General features: G+C 40.5%; 1 protein-coding gene across 1 annotated transcript in view; it reads right to left on the bottom strand.

The window, feature by feature from the left end:
* plekhh3 (pleckstrin homology, MyTH4 and FERM domain containing H3) overlaps window positions 1–17443 on the bottom strand; it is a 53415-nt gene that overhangs the window by 27555 nt on the left and 8417 nt on the right. The window contains exons 2-3 of the mRNA XM_066698518.1: window positions 16660–16715; window positions 1057–1145 (exon numbers count right to left, since the gene is read on the bottom strand). Of these exons, the coding sequence (XP_066554615.1) occupies window positions 1057–1145; window positions 16660–16715 (145 nt within the window). The remainder of the gene's footprint in view (window positions 1–1056; window positions 1146–16659; window positions 16716–17443) is intronic.

Raw genomic sequence — 17443 nt, 5'->3', positions numbered from 1 at the left:
ATTCAAGGAGCTCGCACTGTGACCAGTCTGTCTGATGGAAATACAAAGTAGTTCTCAACGCATTTTGCCATGTTATATGGAGGAAATGACTGACAGAAGCACATGCTGACTTTGGGAACTGAGATGATCAGATTACCAGTTCTGACTGGTTAGACTGACTCCCCTTTTGTACTGCAGTTTATTTCCTGATGCAAAAGCTGCTGCTAAGCTTTGTGGTTTTGCTGCAGAACATGGTAATAATGATTAGTAATGGCTCTAGATAAGCTTGCTGTCCCTTGAACCTTGGCTCTTGCTGTGGTGAGGGGAAATGTTTCTTTAATCTTTGCTTTCCTTTAATTTTCTAACCTCTTTACGTATTGGTTCTTATTTAGTTATTTAGTTGCTTGCTTCCAGTAGATTCTTAATTCTCATAAATTCACAATTCTCTAGACCATTTCTTGAAGGACCCTATGGGGGATATCAGCTTCACATACTTTAACAACATGGCCCTGCCAGCTTGTTCCTCAAACCCACATTTCTGTTTGTAAAGAAGTCTCTCCTATCTAAAGGCCTAAACAAATCTGCGCTTCACTATCACCAGGTGTCACATATGGTCATGTCTATTAGCAGCTGCTCCGAACCAATCTGTAAAGCAGATGGCACTGAAATTATGCAGTCAAGACCAGCAGACATTTGTGCATGGGAACTTGTGTACAAACACCATTCCTCCTCCCCATGTTTCCTCAAATACATCTGGGACACATTTCTCCAGGCCAAGGTTTTATTCCTCACTGAACAGATGGACAGAGCAGCAAGGACACTCACGGTAAAACAGGAGGATTACTAGCGTGAGAAATGTAATGAAAAATGGCATGACTGACACGCAATGTGGTCTGAAGTGCCCCTTTAGATACAGCGATGGAGACAATTATTTATCAGCCCCATTTGGGCAAAGTGATGGCTTGTCATCGCTAACACACACACACACACACTTGTTAAATGGTGCATGGAGTGTTGAGCAGTGCATATTCCAAGGTTACATCACTCCACCCACCCAAGTGCAATCCCCAGCCTTACCTTTCACCACAGCCTCCGGGTCCTCCTCAAGGCCTATCTTGCTCTTCTCAATGATAAGGCTCCTCATTTCCTCAGGCATTTCTGACAAGCTGCAGGAGGAGAGGATAGGCTGTTTAATGGGTCACACGTTTCAACAGCCACCATGACACAAAACATCCCACTGTCTGCATTTGCTCCCAGCTCCTCAGTGCTGCTTGGGGGGTGTTACTTTTCTCCTTCCTCTCCCTTACATGTTTACAGTGTATTTGTTTTGCAAATTCGTGTGTCTAAGTCTTACGTTATCATACTCTATATGACCAGAGCAACAGGGACAATGCTTGTCTTTTCAAGGAAAACTGGGAACGAATGCAAAATATGTGCAATTTGACAAGTTGAGATGAGATCGACATTTACAGTTATATGACACAATGTGACAGACACATACAGATGTGTATTATATATATATATATATATATATAGTACTGTGCAAACATTTTAGGCAGGTGTGAAAAAATGCTGTAAAGTAAGAATGCTTTCAAAAATAGACATGTTAATAAATTATATTTATCAATTAACTAAATGCAAAGGTGAGTGAACAGAAGAAAAATCTACATCAAATCAATATTTGGTGAGACCACCCTTTGCCTTCAAAACAGCATCAATTCTTCGAGGTACACTTGCACACAGTTTTTGAAGGAACTCGGCAGGTAGGTTGGCCCAAACGTCTTGGAGAACTAACCACAGTTCTTCTGTGGATTTAGGCAGCCTCAGTTGCTTCTCTCTCATCATGTAATCCCAGACAGAATCAATGATGTTGAGATCAGGGCTCTGTGGGGGCCATACCATCACTTCCAGGACTCCTTGTTCTTCTTTATGCTGAAGATAGTTCTTAAAGACTTTCGCTGTATGTTTGGTGTTGTTGCCATACTGCAGAATAAATTTGGGGCCAATCAGATGCCTCCCTGATGGCATTACATGATGGATAAGTATCTGCCTGTACTTCTCAGCATTCAGGAGACCATTCATTCTGACCAAATACCAAACTCCATTTGCAGAAATGCAGCCCCAATCTTGCAAGCAACCTCCCCCATGCTTCACTGTTGCCTGCAGACACTCATTCGTGTACCGCTCTCCAGCCCTTCGCCTAACAAACTGCCTTCTGCAACAGCCAGATATTTCAAATTTTGACTCATCCACCCAGAGTACCTGCTGCAATTTTTCTGTTTTCGTGCATAGTTGAGTCGCTTGACCTTGTTGCCATGTTGGAGGTATGGCTTTTTGGCCACAAGTCTTCCATGAAGGCCACTTCTGACAAGACTTCTTCGAACAGTAGTTGGGTGAACCAGGGTCCCACTGTTTTCTGTCAATTCTGAGCTGATGGCACTGCTGGACATCTTCTGATTGCAAAGGGAAGTAAGCATGATGTGTCTCTCATCTGCTGCAGTAGGTTTCCTTGGCCAACCACTGTGTCTGCGGTCCTCAACGTTGCCCGTTTCTTCAAAAGAGCTTGGACAGCACATCTGGAAACCCCTGTCTGCCTTGAAATGTCTGCCTGGGAGAGACCTTGCTGATGCAGTATAACTACCTTGTGTCTTGTTGCTGTGCTCAGTTTTGCCATGGTGTATGACTCTTGATAGTAAACTGTCTTCAGCAACCTCAACTTGTTAGCTGAGTTGGGCTGTTCCTCACCCAGTTTTATTCCTCCTACACAGCTGTTTCTGTTTCAGTTAATGATTGTGTTTCAACCTAAATATTGAATTGATGATCATTAGCACCTGTTTGGTATAATTGTTTAATCATACACCTGTCTATATGCCTACAAAATCCCTGACTGTGTGCAAGTGTACCTAGAAGAATTGATGCTGTTTTGAAGGCAAAGGGTGGTCACACCAAATATTGATTTGATGTTGATTTTTCTTCTGTTCACTCACTTTGAATTTTGTTAATTGATAAATATCTATTTACATGTCTATTTTTGAAAGCATTCTTACTATAGAGCATTTTTTCACACCTGCCTAAAACTTTTGCACAGTACTGTACATACACACATTAAAAAAAACTTCCTATCTTGAATCTATAAGAAAGATGCAGGTTATTTGTTTCCACATTGTTTATCAGTAACAGTGTTTTTAAACAAAGATTTTGTTTCTATTTCTTGGGCCTTTTGATTCTTCAGCAAACGCAGCTGAGGTGGTAAAAGCAGATGTGCACTTCAGATGCGATGATAATAACAGGTTTGCAGAAGGAGACTGCAGACCCAATGTAGTTTGAGTGAACACAGCCGTCAAAGACTAAACAAGGACTGCATTGTGGTCATCTGAAAGCTTGTGCTGTCAGGCTCCACTGTGGAAACTACAATCAGCGATTGTATCGGCTTAAACAAAAACAAACAAAATGCAACCTCTGGATTTTTTTTTTTTTTTTTACAATCCAAACATTACATGCAAGACGCCATTCTGATGAAACTCTTGGATGCTAGAGAGCAGATTATTTAATAAAGATTTCTACACCGGTTCCTGTATTTTTTTAAATTCCATTAGGCTGTTTATGAGTTGGAGTTTTTTTTTTCCAGTTTCCCTATCTGCTTTGGAATAACAGAAATAAAGAGCACAACTTCCTTGGAAAAGGTCCCAGGAAATGAGGCGTCTGGTTTTCTTTTGACTAATGTTTAGTTATTTATTTATCTGGTTAAGAATTCATTTGCGTATTGATTTCCATTTCTGTGCCTTCGAGCGGAAGGCAGGATGGCAGACCCAAATAAGCCCTACGACTCTGAAGTGTTCAGTTTGAAGAATGCTTTAAAGAGGATTATATGTATATATAAAAAATAAAATTAATCTAAGCAGATACCAGTGAATATTTTTCAAAAACTTAATAGAGGAGAAAACAAGTTCCAAATTAAAATAGGTAAACTATTATTTTTTTCAGCATTTTTTTTAAATATTGCATTTTGAAAGTCTCACATTTTAAATGTTCATTGATTTACATCCATTTACATTTTGGATGACAACTGTAGATGGACGATAATGCCAGACTTTTGGCCATGTTCTCCTAGTGCTGAAATTGATTCTGTTTCAGTGATAAGAAGCTGAGATCACCAAGCATCTCTGTATATGGACTTTCAGAGCCCCCGTCCAACTGCTACCCACCCTTGCAGAATTTTACAATGGTGTATATGCACTTTATTTTAGCAGCCTTTTCATTCTTCCATTATGCATTTACATCTCTTTACCATAGTTCTCAGCTCCCCTTGTAACACTTTATCCAAAGTCTACATGCTCTATCATAACCTCACTGTGCTTTGACAAATGATGTGTAAAGTAGATTTTCATTACAGGGATAAACCAGGAAATCTATTAAATATAAAGAGGCTAGTTAGGTAGATATAGGTGATGTATACAGACATTCTTGACAGGGAGATAGCAGCGATGCTATCAAGGTCTTGGAGTATGTCTGAGGAGCATATAACCCACAGTTACAGCTATGCCAGTGGGTCTGACCCTTTTTTGTCTAGCAGTTAGAGAACAGGGTTCAATTCCCAACACTGACTGTCAGCACTCTTCCATGATATAATATATATGCAACTTTAAAACCAAATAGATCGCATCTGGTAGCTTGGCTTTGCTTTTTTTGTGGGGCTTGCCACAGACAGCCATGCTTGTAAATGTATATTGTAGTTCAATTCATTGTTCAACGTATTCTCATCCTTCATGTGAAACACTGTGATTGGCTGATGCTATGCTGAATCATATCAACACTGTCTTTTATTCAGTGTCTGGACTGCCATGGCACTGGGGTTCAATGTGCGTGAGTCTCTTTCAGTCTACAACTCCTTTCCCAGTCTCCTTTCCCTTGGCTCAGATGAGTCAGGAGATTATGATGCTGAGCTAGCTTGTTCTCGCGGGGAGGAAGTCTAGAGCATAGCAGCACAGGGCCGAGAGGCCTGGCAGGGCAGGATTGCCGTGTGACAGCGGTGGCGGTAACCTGCGGGTTTGCACTGCTCTCTAATTAGGAACGTAGCCCAGACAGACAGGGCTCTGGTTCCTCCCAGACATCACAGCAGGCAAACACAAAGCCAGCGATGTTTACTGACGCCACAGGAGCAAGACCTAGGCCAGGGAAAGGAAAAGCTAGAAAACAACACACAAAAAACAGCCCTTGTAACTTTTGTGTGAGAAAGGCAGAGACTGTAATTATAGTTCCACTCGCCATACTACAGCTGTAGTCATCCAAAGAAAGAACACACTCAGCATGGGATCTGACAACTACTGAACTACCCACCTCCCAAAACACACACTAACACCACTCTTCTTTTAATTTCAATGAATGAGATTTCAGTACAGATGTCCCCAAATACCCAACTTATCCTAGCTTTTCAATACCATGCTGGTATTAACATGTCACTGGAGAACAAGATCTTATTAGAATGATTTCCAAAATGGGCAAAATAAGAAGTTGGCGTCATTTAATACATTAATTTCAATGGGTTTATACGCAATGTATTAGGCATCCGATTTCTGCAGTTTTAAGACTGTAAACAAAGTGATTTGGTTACATGAATCAGGGTAAATTCCTATCTTGCCCCTTTTGAAGATCATGCTGGGAATTCTCTGTTTATTTATTTGTGTGTGTGTATGCATTCGTTTATTTAATCTTGCATTTAATTTGTGTAGGTTTAAATATTCTACAGGTAACCATGGAAGGTTCGACTCCAAACACTGAGGGGCCTATTAAAAAAGAAACGTAGATATTAATAACTTTCTTGATGTCTTTCTTGCCCCCCACCCCCAGACAGAACTGAACACATCACCGGACCATTGTAACTGAAACTGACCATTCAGGGAATTCCAGTAAGTGTTGATACTTCTGTAATTGTATTTTGTCCTGTACCTTGTTGAATTGTGGACACAAATGTTGGAGAATTCAATTGAATGTCTTCACTTACTATACTCCATATTTTTACATTTTACTTAATTTCTTTTTAGTGTACTTATTTCTACAGATTTGTTTGTTAGCCTTACAACAAGTAATATTAGACAAATACCATAAAACTTACTACAGTACCTTATAACTGCTATTGCAGTCGTTTATCATTTATTTATTTTTTTCCCTGGTACATGCTTTAGAATCCTTTTGCATTTTGAAACTGGAAAACTAAGCTAGACATGCTGAACTGTAATCTGGGTATTGACTAACTGTGATTTATAAAACTGGTACAAACAGGTTGCTCTCTCTCTCTCTCTCTCTCTCTCTCTCTAGAGTGTTGCTTCAACCAGCTCTCTTATAATTGCTCAAGTGAAGAAAACTCATGCAATGTTCAGGCCAATTCGGGTACCCAAGAAAACTGAAAGGTGTGAATACTCAGTCCAATATGACCAAATATCTACCACTAAGTAAGTTACACACATTATAAACAAATTCCACATTTGCCCTGCAATACAAGTCAATGAAGGCTGAAACTACAACGTTCTTTATATGAATGCAGGGTTGCAAGATGGCAACATGATGAAAATTGCTCTTCACCTTGTCACCACACTTGCCAGACAAGAGCAACCAATCAGACGAGCATCCAGCTGACGCTGTGTAGAACCTTGCTGAAGGCTGAGAGGGTTGCAAGGTGACACCCAGGTAGTGTGAGGATATGGAGAGCAGACCACCCTCTCAATCTGAGTGGAGGGGATAAACGTAGAGTACAGGAGAGTCCTGTTCATTTGGCAGAGGCAGGCGCTTTGATTTCCACAGCTGTCACGTCCCTCACATATGTTAAGCTCTACAGAAATCTGTCACCAGCCCTGACAGAAAGCTGAGTAAAGGGCTCCTTCAGAACTGGGTGCAGGAAACCATTGTTGCACGGGGATTAAACTTGTGCAATCATTCACCAGAGCCGACCGGGAGCTCCTTGTCTGAATGATTCCCCTGGGGCTGAAGAGTGAGCAAGTATGAGCCACAGCTTGAATTCAAACACCCGGACTCGATCTCTGCTGAACAGTTTGGGATTGTGCATTTTGAATGGTGGAAAATACTTTTTCTACGACCAAATCTCGGCTTTAAAAATTATTTGAATTCATCATTAGATGCATGGTAAGATGCTGTTGTTGAAATCTGTGTTTGTAGGGCTAACCAGTAGGTCTAAGAAAGAGTGACAGAGGGAAACAAAATATTAAAAAAAGGTGTCTCCTAGCTGATTTACAGAAAGTGTGCAGGGCAAGGCATTTCAGTGTCAATTTATGGCAATCTTACTCATACATAATATATACATAAGGCTCCAAACTACCATATCCTATGGTGGACAGCTCCACTTCAAACCACTGCAGGAACACTTGGGAATTAACTGGCATCCTCTCTTGTCATTTAAAAGAAATTAACTTGCTTGGACAAGGCTCCCTATTCTGAGCCGATTGTGAACTGCTCTGTAAAACATTTTGGAAATCTCAGGAGGAGGCACAGGAAGACGCATAACTTTAGACAAGAGACCACCAAGGAATGGTATGGAATAGATGTTTGGAGAGGTCTGCGGTATAAAACAAAACATCACACTCAAGTACATACACACATTTGCAATATTACTTTGAAGAATAGATCTTGTCTAAAATTAACAATAAATCCCATACTAAAAAGCACCCTACCAAACAAATTGGTTCCTGTTGTAATTCAGATAGTATTGCCAGATGTGCCATCAGAATATGCATGAAGTGCACATTGGTGTGTTTGAGTCTGCTCCCTCTGGTGCTAAGTGTTGTGTCGTGTCAAGGCTGATCTCAATTAACACGGAAAGGCTGTGTATTAGTGATGCAGGACACAAACTGGTATGCAGGTCAAGAATCTCCAGCTATTCTGAACGAACCATATTTTATTATAAGATGATTTTCATGGTCCCTGAAAGGAATTTAACGGAGAGAAAGAGGGAAAAAAATATAAGCAAAGAAAGGCAAACTCTTCCCGCGAAGAGAAAAAAAATAAACCGTGATATTTGTTTACGGAAGTGAAGCTGAATATATGGAAGAAAAAAAAAATGACCCTGCCGCCCAGATGCAGATTATACAACATGTGCCCTTTGCAAAGCTAAACAGAAACATCTGTAACCACGAGTCAAATGGGAAACTGACAGAGGAAAGGAAATGAAGAATTATCATATGCAAGCGTGTGTAAACATACATGCCCTATACCTTGAAACATAATTAATCGCAGCCTTTTATCTGGCAGGAATTGCTCAGGTTCAAGCCAACATGCAAAAAACTGCCGCTAAGCAAACATTCGCCCTTTGGATTTTCCCACGAGGGAGAATTGAGAACAGTTAGGAAATGGAAGCCAGTCGTGACTCCCAAAGAATACGTTTCCACTGCTGATAACCCTTCCGAGTGTAAGGGAACTGGCGTACGGTTTCCAAGTTGCATTTGTACAACAAAAGGGGCCAACATTTGAACTGTACTTATTTAAGTCGAGATGCTGTCATCAGTGAACTGCTTCTGCATCGATCTATAAATCAGAAGATGCACATTCACTTTTTTGGCCAACCAAACAACCTCTGCATTGCATCCTTGATAGGAATATAGAATAATTTTAACAGTGCCTTTCAAATTTGTTCCAAGAACTGGGAAGTAAAAAAATAAAAGTTTTTGTCCAGCCATCCTACAAGTTTGAAAGAGGGGTAAAGACGTTGATTCTGAACATATCCGATCTGTTTATATATAAACAAGACCGTTTGCAACTTGTAGGTCTCATAGTAGAAGAATATCTAAAGGAGTTATATTGAATATTGCTTTAAAGATGAAGCTTGTAATTATTACAGATGGAATGTATTTAAGAAGGTACATCTTGTTAAGGTTAATGAGGAATTTAGTGGAGATGGTGAGAATGTGACATCTATTATATTAAGCATTATAAAGGCATATTTTTGTATAAATTGTTAAACTGATGGGAATATATATAATTATTATTATTATTTTAACCTGGCAGATATACAAGAAAGAAAATTATTGAAAAGATTTCACATCTGCTGCCTACTTTATATTAGAACATGTTATAAAGGTGTGTGTTTTTTTTTGTTTTAGCAGTCAGTATACTCTCATACAACTATGAAAACAAAGATCACAGATGAGACAAAAAAAGTGAAGGTAAAATCTCCTGGGCCCAGTTGTTCAAAAAGTTTAATCTGGATCAGAATGATCCGGATTTGGAAATCCCATGTTTTGCTATCCAGGATCAGGTAATCCATCTTACTTTTGTGCCGGTTTTTCAAAGCAACATTAGATTGGATCACACTGATCCAGATACACATTTTTCAAGATTAACAAATCCGGATTACCAGTGCTCTAAATTAGGACTACATAACACAATGTAGGATACTAGCTATGTAAAAAACATCAGGTAGAATAGCCAGTGTGGGGTCACTTTAAGTGTTTTTATTTGAAGAGACAGAAAACAGCACAATAAAACAAAACAAACATCCCCTTCCATTTTCAATCTCTTTTAAACAGTCCCCTCATCTGATCCACAACAAATAAATAACTACTTTTGGCTGGTTCACCTCTGATGATTGTATCATTGTAATTAATATACAGTGATGAAGACAGTTAAATGTAAATATATTATTTTTGTTTGATATTGACAGCTGTTTGTGGGATTATTTTATGGGGATAAAATCATTCTTTTTTTTTTAACTTACTGTACTGTAGCCTGATGTCTACATTATCTACTGTATCACTGTAACAGTTTAAAAAATCAAGTGCAAAATATAAATACATGTATATACACTCACCTAAAGGATTATTAGGAACACCATACTAATACTGTGTTTGACCCCCTTTCGCCTTCAGAACTGCCTTAATTCTACGTGGCATTGATTCAACAAGGTGCTGAAAGCATTCTTTAGAAATGTTGGCCCATATTGATAGGATAGCATCTTGCAGTTGATGGAGATTTGTGGGATGCACATCCAGAGCACGAAGCTCCCGTTCCACCACATCCCAAAGATGCTCTATTGGGTTGAGATCTGGTGACTGTGGGGGCCAGTTTAGTACAGTGAACTCATTGTCATGTTCAAGAAACCAATTTGAAATGATTCGACCTTTGTGACATGGTGCATTATCCTGCTGGAAGTAGCCATCAGAGGATGGGTACATGGTGGTCATAAAGGGATGGACATGGTCAGAAACAATGCTCAGGTAGGCCGTGGCATTTAAACGATGCCCAATTGCCACTAAGGGGCCTAAAGTGTGCCAAGAAAACATCCCACACACCATTACACCACCACCACCAGCCTGCACAGTGGTAACAAGGCATGATGGATCCATGTTCTCATTCTGTTTACGCCAAATTCTGACTCTACCATCTGAATGTCTCAACAGAAATCGAGACTCATCAGACCAGGCAACATTTTTCCAGTCTTCAACTGTCCAATTTTGGTGAGCTTGTGCAAATTGTAGCCTCTTTTTCCTATTTGTAGTGGAGATGAGTGGTACCCGGTGGGGTCTTCTGCTGTTGTAGCCCATCCGCCTCAAGGTTGTACGTGTTGTGGCTTCACAAATGCTTTGCTGCATACCTCGGTTGTAACGAGTGGTTATTTCAGTCAAAGTTGCTCTTCTATCAGCTTGAATCAGTCGGCCCATTCTCCTCTGACCTCTAGCATCAACAAGGCATTTTCGCCCACAGGACTGCCGCATACTGGATGTTTTTCCCTTTTCACACCATTCTTTGTAAACCCTAGAAATGGTTGTGCGTGAAAATCCCAGTAACTGAGCAGATTGTGAAATACTCAGACCGGCCCGTCTGGCACCAACAACCATGCCACGCTCAAAATTGCTTAAATCACCTTTCTTTCCCATTCAGACGTTCAGTTTGGAGTTCAGGAGATTGTCTTGACCAGGACCACACCCCTAAATGCATTGAAGCAACTGCCATGTGATTGGTTGGTTAGATAATTGCATTAATGAGAAATTGAACAGGTGTTCCTAATAATCCTTTAGGTGAGTGTATACCACATGATACAAACGTTGTATTATTTGACCAATTTGAAAGTTTTATTACATTTTGTTCCTGAAATCCACCCTGAATCCACCCTTCTGCTGGGATCAGGATAATCCAGATTTTTTGGATCAAAGGTACCCCAATCATACTAAAAACTTTTGAACAACACATACTGAAGGTTGGATCCAGATCAAAACCAAGACTGGATTAAGTGATCTAATCTGATTTCAAATCCTTTTTTTCTTTTGAACAACCCATTTTCAAGATTTGTTTGAATCCGATAGACGAAATCCGATCAGATTACTTCTGAACAACTGGGCCCTGCTGATTTGCTGAACACAGATCCATAGGCCTTAGGCCCCAGAGACCGCCCCCCCCCCCCGAAAATAAATAAATAAATCACACATTTTTTTTTTTTGCCAAAGTTGCTGTCTTCAAGCACTGCCTTCATTCCTCAAGGCTTTTGTGGGCCTCTGCCTTCTCTTCAGATGGTGGGAAACCGGGAATCTAGTGATTAAGAGTATATGACCTCCCATCTAAAAATAATCTGTTTATTTAAGAGAGCTGCCAAGGAATTTTTTGGAAGTGGACAGAGAGAGAAACAAATGCGTCTGATAGAGATAGGGCTCACAGGGGAGATGATGGTGAGGGGGGGATATGGCGCAGAAAGAGGTAAAGTAAAGTTTATGCTTTGATTTGAGGGTTAGAGATGCTTGAAGGGCTGCAGTTTGAGGTCAGGTCCCTAGCCTTCAAGTCCATTAACAGGGGAATTATGGGTGCCAGTATGGCTAATGGGATACTTGACCAAGCCTTTTAAGCTCCTAAATGGATTGCATAACGTATTTCCAAAAGCATCAGCCTGTGGGTACGAGTGGGTTCTGCACTTGTGATATCTCTCTCTTTTTGTCATGAAATGGAAAAAAAAAGTGAAAATAGTCCATTTAAAAAGAAGAGCGATATCCATTGAGGTATGTGTTGTGAAGATATTACTTGTTTGTGTTTCTTTCCTATGTGTTTGTGTGTGTTTGCTTGCTCCAGTGAGTTGGTTTTGAAATATTCAAGCTGTACAAGGAATACAAAAAAAGAAAAAAAAAGAAAAAAGTCTCCTTAAGAACAAAGGGCGCCTTTTAGAGGAACACTTTGCACCATTTCAGTCGCACCACACTTGTTATCTGCTGGCTTTTGTTCTAACCCAGCCCCCAGTTACTGATCTGATTAGCTGATAACCTGAATGAATTTCCCACTTCTCTCCAGGCTGCAAATGATGTTTAGGAATATGCAGCTCAAAAAAGAACCTCTTAAGCCAGTGGTGTGCAACCTAAATTAATCAGTGGGCCGCAAGTCCAGAAGTTAACTGCTTGGGCCACAAGACCCCTTTTACCACAATTACAAGCCACAAATGCTACATTTACAAAATACAAATACTTTTAATACAAACGTAGCAATATAATGCAATAAATACATATCAAAAATGTATTAAGGAAGTAACACATTGATGCAAAATAAGCAGTTGTCATAAATATACTACTTTTCTGTTATTTTTTATAATGGGTGGTCTTTGGGCCGCAGGTTGCCCATCACCGTCTTAAGCCATTGACTGTAAAAGACCAAAGTTGGGTATGTCTAATTAATAAAATAACTTCTTGAGATCTCCTGTTGGAGTGAAAAGCAGAGGGCCCTGGGGCTCTCTAGTCCCCATGTCGAGGGCCTCTGGGCTGGAGTGACAGTCGGGAGAAGACTGGTTCTCTCACAAGACTCCTTGAAAGAAGACACACATGTAAAAGGAATGCTGTTCTGCTCATCAGTTCCTGGTCAGAGCGCAGTGTGGTTTGGGGTGGGGTTTGTTGTCAGCTCAGATGGCGTTTCACACCTACCTCCCAAAGACAACCTAAGGATTATATTCTGTTAGGTCTATTCTGGGCATCTCCATTTTAATTTCATACTCTTCCTATTCAGCAGAGTGGCTCACCTAAATGCTACTGGCATTACCATCATACATTGCATAGGTGCGCTAAAGATCGCTAACAGCGGAAGAACTGTACAGAGCTATCACACACATCTGAGATTTAGATTACAACAAGTAAAAAAAGTAAACCGATATCACTCAATAACACACACATACATGCACAAAATGCATCAAATTCAAGTTAGTAAGTCTGGCCTAGGCCCCTTTGGTGCTACCTTGAGGGAGGTGCTAGTAAATTATGGCTCACTCCAGCTCTCATTCTGCCTTTTCTATGCACGGTGACTGACTCTCACACCCTTGGTAATTGTGTCATGCAAGACACTCCCTGTCATTTAGTTTCCCTGATGATAAGCTGAGTCACCTCTACCCTCCCTCGGGAGTAAAAAATCCTGTTTGCCTTCTTCAGTCCTCACCCCCTCAATCAATTTCTCACACTCAACTCAACTCACCTTTTTTTTTTTTTTAAAGAGCTGGGTTAGTAGATCAAAAGATGATTTGCCCTTTTCTCCTTTTTGTCCCTGGTCCCTTTCTTGTTTCTTTTCTGATTATTATTATTATTTTGTTTTAATTATCACTGAAAAACCGGGCACACCACATTCTGATAATAGGTTAGAAAAAAGTATTAATTGCCAAACTGGTATGATTGTTCTTGGAGTGTTTTAATGGTTTTATATATTTTTGTTTTATAATTATGAGCACATTTAAACAGAAGTAAATGGAACTGCAAAAAATGTTTTGGCTGTCACTTTCTAGGTGATTACTACTTACTGTAGTAAACTTACTGCAGTAATCTTATGTAGTAATCTTAAACTGTATTGCTTATTTTAACACAATGTTCTTGTAACATTACGTTCAACAAACATTTTGGGTTTTCCAAATGCTTTGAACTTAGAAATCTGAAATGTTGGTTATCGGACAACAAACAAAGCGAGATTTGCAAAGTAGAGCAATATTGTATTACTCTGTAAAGTCAAATTTAGCTTTTTTTGCATTCTTTTTTGGTTTCTTCTCACAGCAGCATAGTGTGGGTTCTCTGTTCCTTTTAAATAAGTGAATTTAAACATCCCTGAAGTAGAAAGGGGAAGAAAAAGAGGGAAGTGTTTTATTCTATACTATCAGATGGCAACAGCTCTGATCCAGTGTCACTAAAGGCTCATGGTCCCTGATTGTCCCTGGCCTTCTCCATAGTCTGTCTTTATCTCCACTCACCACCACCTCCACACCCCACCCCCTCCACACCCCACCCCCAGACCCTCTGATCTCCAGACTTTGAAACCAGACAGACTGAGTCACTGCATTCGGGAATTTCTTTCAGTGTCCTCCTATGTATTTGTGTGTGTGTCTGTTTATTTAGCGGGAGGGCTGGGGAAAGTGTGTGTTTGTGTGGGTGTGTGTGTGTGTGTGAGTGTGTGTGTGTGTGTGTGTGGAGGGGGTTAAAAGTGGCTGATCGATTTGCACCGTTTGCATTTCTGCGACATCTCAGAGGTTGGGTGTGCAAGATATATACAATTTCACAAAGACATTTTACACAAGCACAAAGATGGCAACATTTAATAGAATTCTAAATTTGAATCAAAGTCAATTTAACTAGGCTAGTCTAGTATAAAGTTCAGTCCACGATTCTGTTTGGGGGTTGTGAGTGAAAATGTGGTGATAATGCCGCCAGTACAATGTGCAATAGGAACAAAAGGGGCACAGCTACTGGAATTGAGGCAGCAGTTCCAATTAGGGGAATTAAAAGTCAAGAGTGCTAGATTAAGTACAGATAAAATGAGTGCAATTGGAGGGAGCAGCAAAGTGCTTGAATATATATCTATGTAGAAGTAGAAGTACCTTGATGACACTAGCTTTTAGCTGCTGTGGCGTTTCAAGTGCACTAAATTTGTCCGAAAAGACTAACAGAAATACTGGACACAAATGCATGGTTGGCTGGGAAGCATCAGTCAGTGTCTGGGCAATGACGACATCTTTGAGGAACAAAAATACCCGGTTTACCATAAAACACACACGAGCCTTAAGTTCCCACTTGTCAAAACCACATGCTAGCATTGTGCTGTGTGTGTGTGTGTGTGTGTGTGTGTGTGTGTGTGTGTGTGTGTGTGTGTGTGTTTATATGTGTGTAACACTGTAACACTGTACACTGTACAAAACCTGCTTAGCTTTCCGAGTTTATTGTCAGTGGATCGCTTCGATTCAGTTTCTTGTACTGGGATTGATCTCCTGAAAATGCTTGAAACGCATTGTTGACAGTTGTGTTTTTATTTCCTCTTTGAGAGAACCCTGATACTTTAGTAGTTCAGAGGGGGGATAACATTTCTCTGTTGTCTGTAAATGTTGCAGTTGCTTTCATCAACTTTTCCACTGTATTTGCGCTCCAGTAGGTAGGCCCTTGCTTGTCTGATTTTCGTTTTTATTTTTCTTATACAAGCTAACACAATTCACTGATCTGATCCTTTAGGTTAAACATAATGCTGGATAAAGTCTGGACAACAGTCAGAGAGTTTGTGGGTAGTGGTTGGGTGTAGGCTATCTAGGTTTACTATACTTTTGTGGCTTAAACTCTTGAGAATGTGCCTTGAGATGCCAGCTTGCTTTCATTAGGGTCTTATTGATTACCAATGTTGGCATTTCTACAGTGACAGTGGCCTCTATGACAGCTAACATTTTAAAAGTCAGGTTACAACTAAGAAAAAATATTACCAGCTCCTCAGGAAATTTAAAAAAAAGACTAAAAGTAGACTGAATCTAAATCCAGATGACTAAAAAAAAACAGAATATATACAAACACACACGTTTTGTTTCGGAAAACCCCTCTTGGCTCATTCACTCCAAGCCTATTCTATCTGTCCCAGCATGAAGGAGCCCCAGACTACTGCTGATGTCACGACCCAAGTCCTGGGGTAAGATAAGGAATTTCAAAGGCATAGTTTGGCACCGAGTGATAAAGCAAATACAAACTTCAAAGGCTGGTTTCACAGACCCCAAATTAGCTCTAGTCATGGACTAGTGAATGTTATTTTAGGCAGAGTAGACTAGACTAGTGCTAATCAAGGTCTGTGACACCAGCCACTAATGCCACAGAGGAGATGTGCAGCACTTTCAGGGGGGAACTCCGGCTCTCGCTGTAGCTGTGGCACTGTTTAAAGTCACTGTTTACAGCCAGGTGCATGTGGGAGAGCAGGCAATGGGTGAAAGGAGTTTTGGATTTGGAGACTGTGGGGGTGGTGTTGCTAATTATTCAAGTTGCTGATCAGTTCATTTAGCTCTGGCTCTGTTACAGGGGGGAGGGGGTGTTACACAGATGTCACAAAGTACTAATGAGTAACCGCAAGAGAGGAGTAGGCCATTGTCCTAGAGGGTCTGGCCCGAGGGGGTGGCAGGGAACAAAACGAGAGGAGGCCATTCAACCCATCATGCTTGTTTGGTGTCCATTAATAATTGAGTGATCCAATGATCCTATCCAGTCTATTTTTAAATGTTCCCAAACTTTCAGCTTCTACCACATCGCTGGGGAGTTTGTTCCAGATTGTGACTACTCTCTGTGTGAAGAAGTGTCTCCTGTTTTCCATTTTGAATGCCTTGAATTTCCGTTTTGAATGCCTTGACAGGGGAGGCGAAGCACACAAACCCTAATAGGAAATGAAGCACAGGAAATGCCTGCCAGTGATCAAACACGTCACTCTCTCACTCACCTGGGCCCGTTGGCTGTGCAGGGAGTGGGTTGTGTTAACGTCACCTCCGGGGGACCCTGGGGAGTCAGAAGAGAAACACAGCGTTAAGCGTCTAAAACCTTTTGCTCCAGTCCAGTTTGTTTAAAAAAAACGGTTTAGCATTCAAGCAAACTGCTGCTGATGTGTCCAGAACTATGTTTAGAGAAAAACCTCAGCCATTAACTGAGACAACAAAACCAGAGGTGTTTTCAAATAACAATGATCCTCAGGCCACCATGCAATGTGCCTGCCGTAGTGTAGGTTGTGCAGTGCTGGGGCCTTCCTGTGCTGCAGGAGCATGCTGTAATAATTGTTACGATTTAGGAGGTTAAAGCACAGATGACTAGTTTGCCCACTGCCATTAAAATGGGCCAGTGGCAGTTTCAAAGTCAGTGATTATTCCTCTTTCTCTGTTTACTGCGTTTGGCTGTAGAACTCTCTGTTTGACGTTTGATAAAGTCTCCAACAGGAAGACAGAAGCACACTTGTTAACTACAAACCTTCGTACTGATGAAAATGGGGAGAATAAATAGAAAGACAGTTTTTAACCACAGCACTGTGGCTTACGAAACACAGCCTAATTACAAATGACATACTAAATGGCTGATTTTCACAGTAATATCCACATCTTCTTCTTGTTTTTGTTTGGAATGGACTTGTCTTCTAGTCAGTGCTGACAATGAAATTATGCAATTCTGCACTCCTATCTCAGAATAACCTTTCTTTTTCTACTATGATTCTCCTCATGACATAAAATGTTACAATT

This window comes from Amia ocellicauda, chromosome 3, assembly GCF_036373705.1.
Source record: "Amia ocellicauda isolate fAmiCal2 chromosome 3, fAmiCal2.hap1, whole genome shotgun sequence".
NCBI lineage: Eukaryota > Metazoa > Chordata > Actinopteri > Amiiformes > Amiidae > Amia > Amia ocellicauda.
Note: the sequence above shows the minus strand (reverse complement) of the source record. Positions and strands in the feature narration are given on the sequence as shown.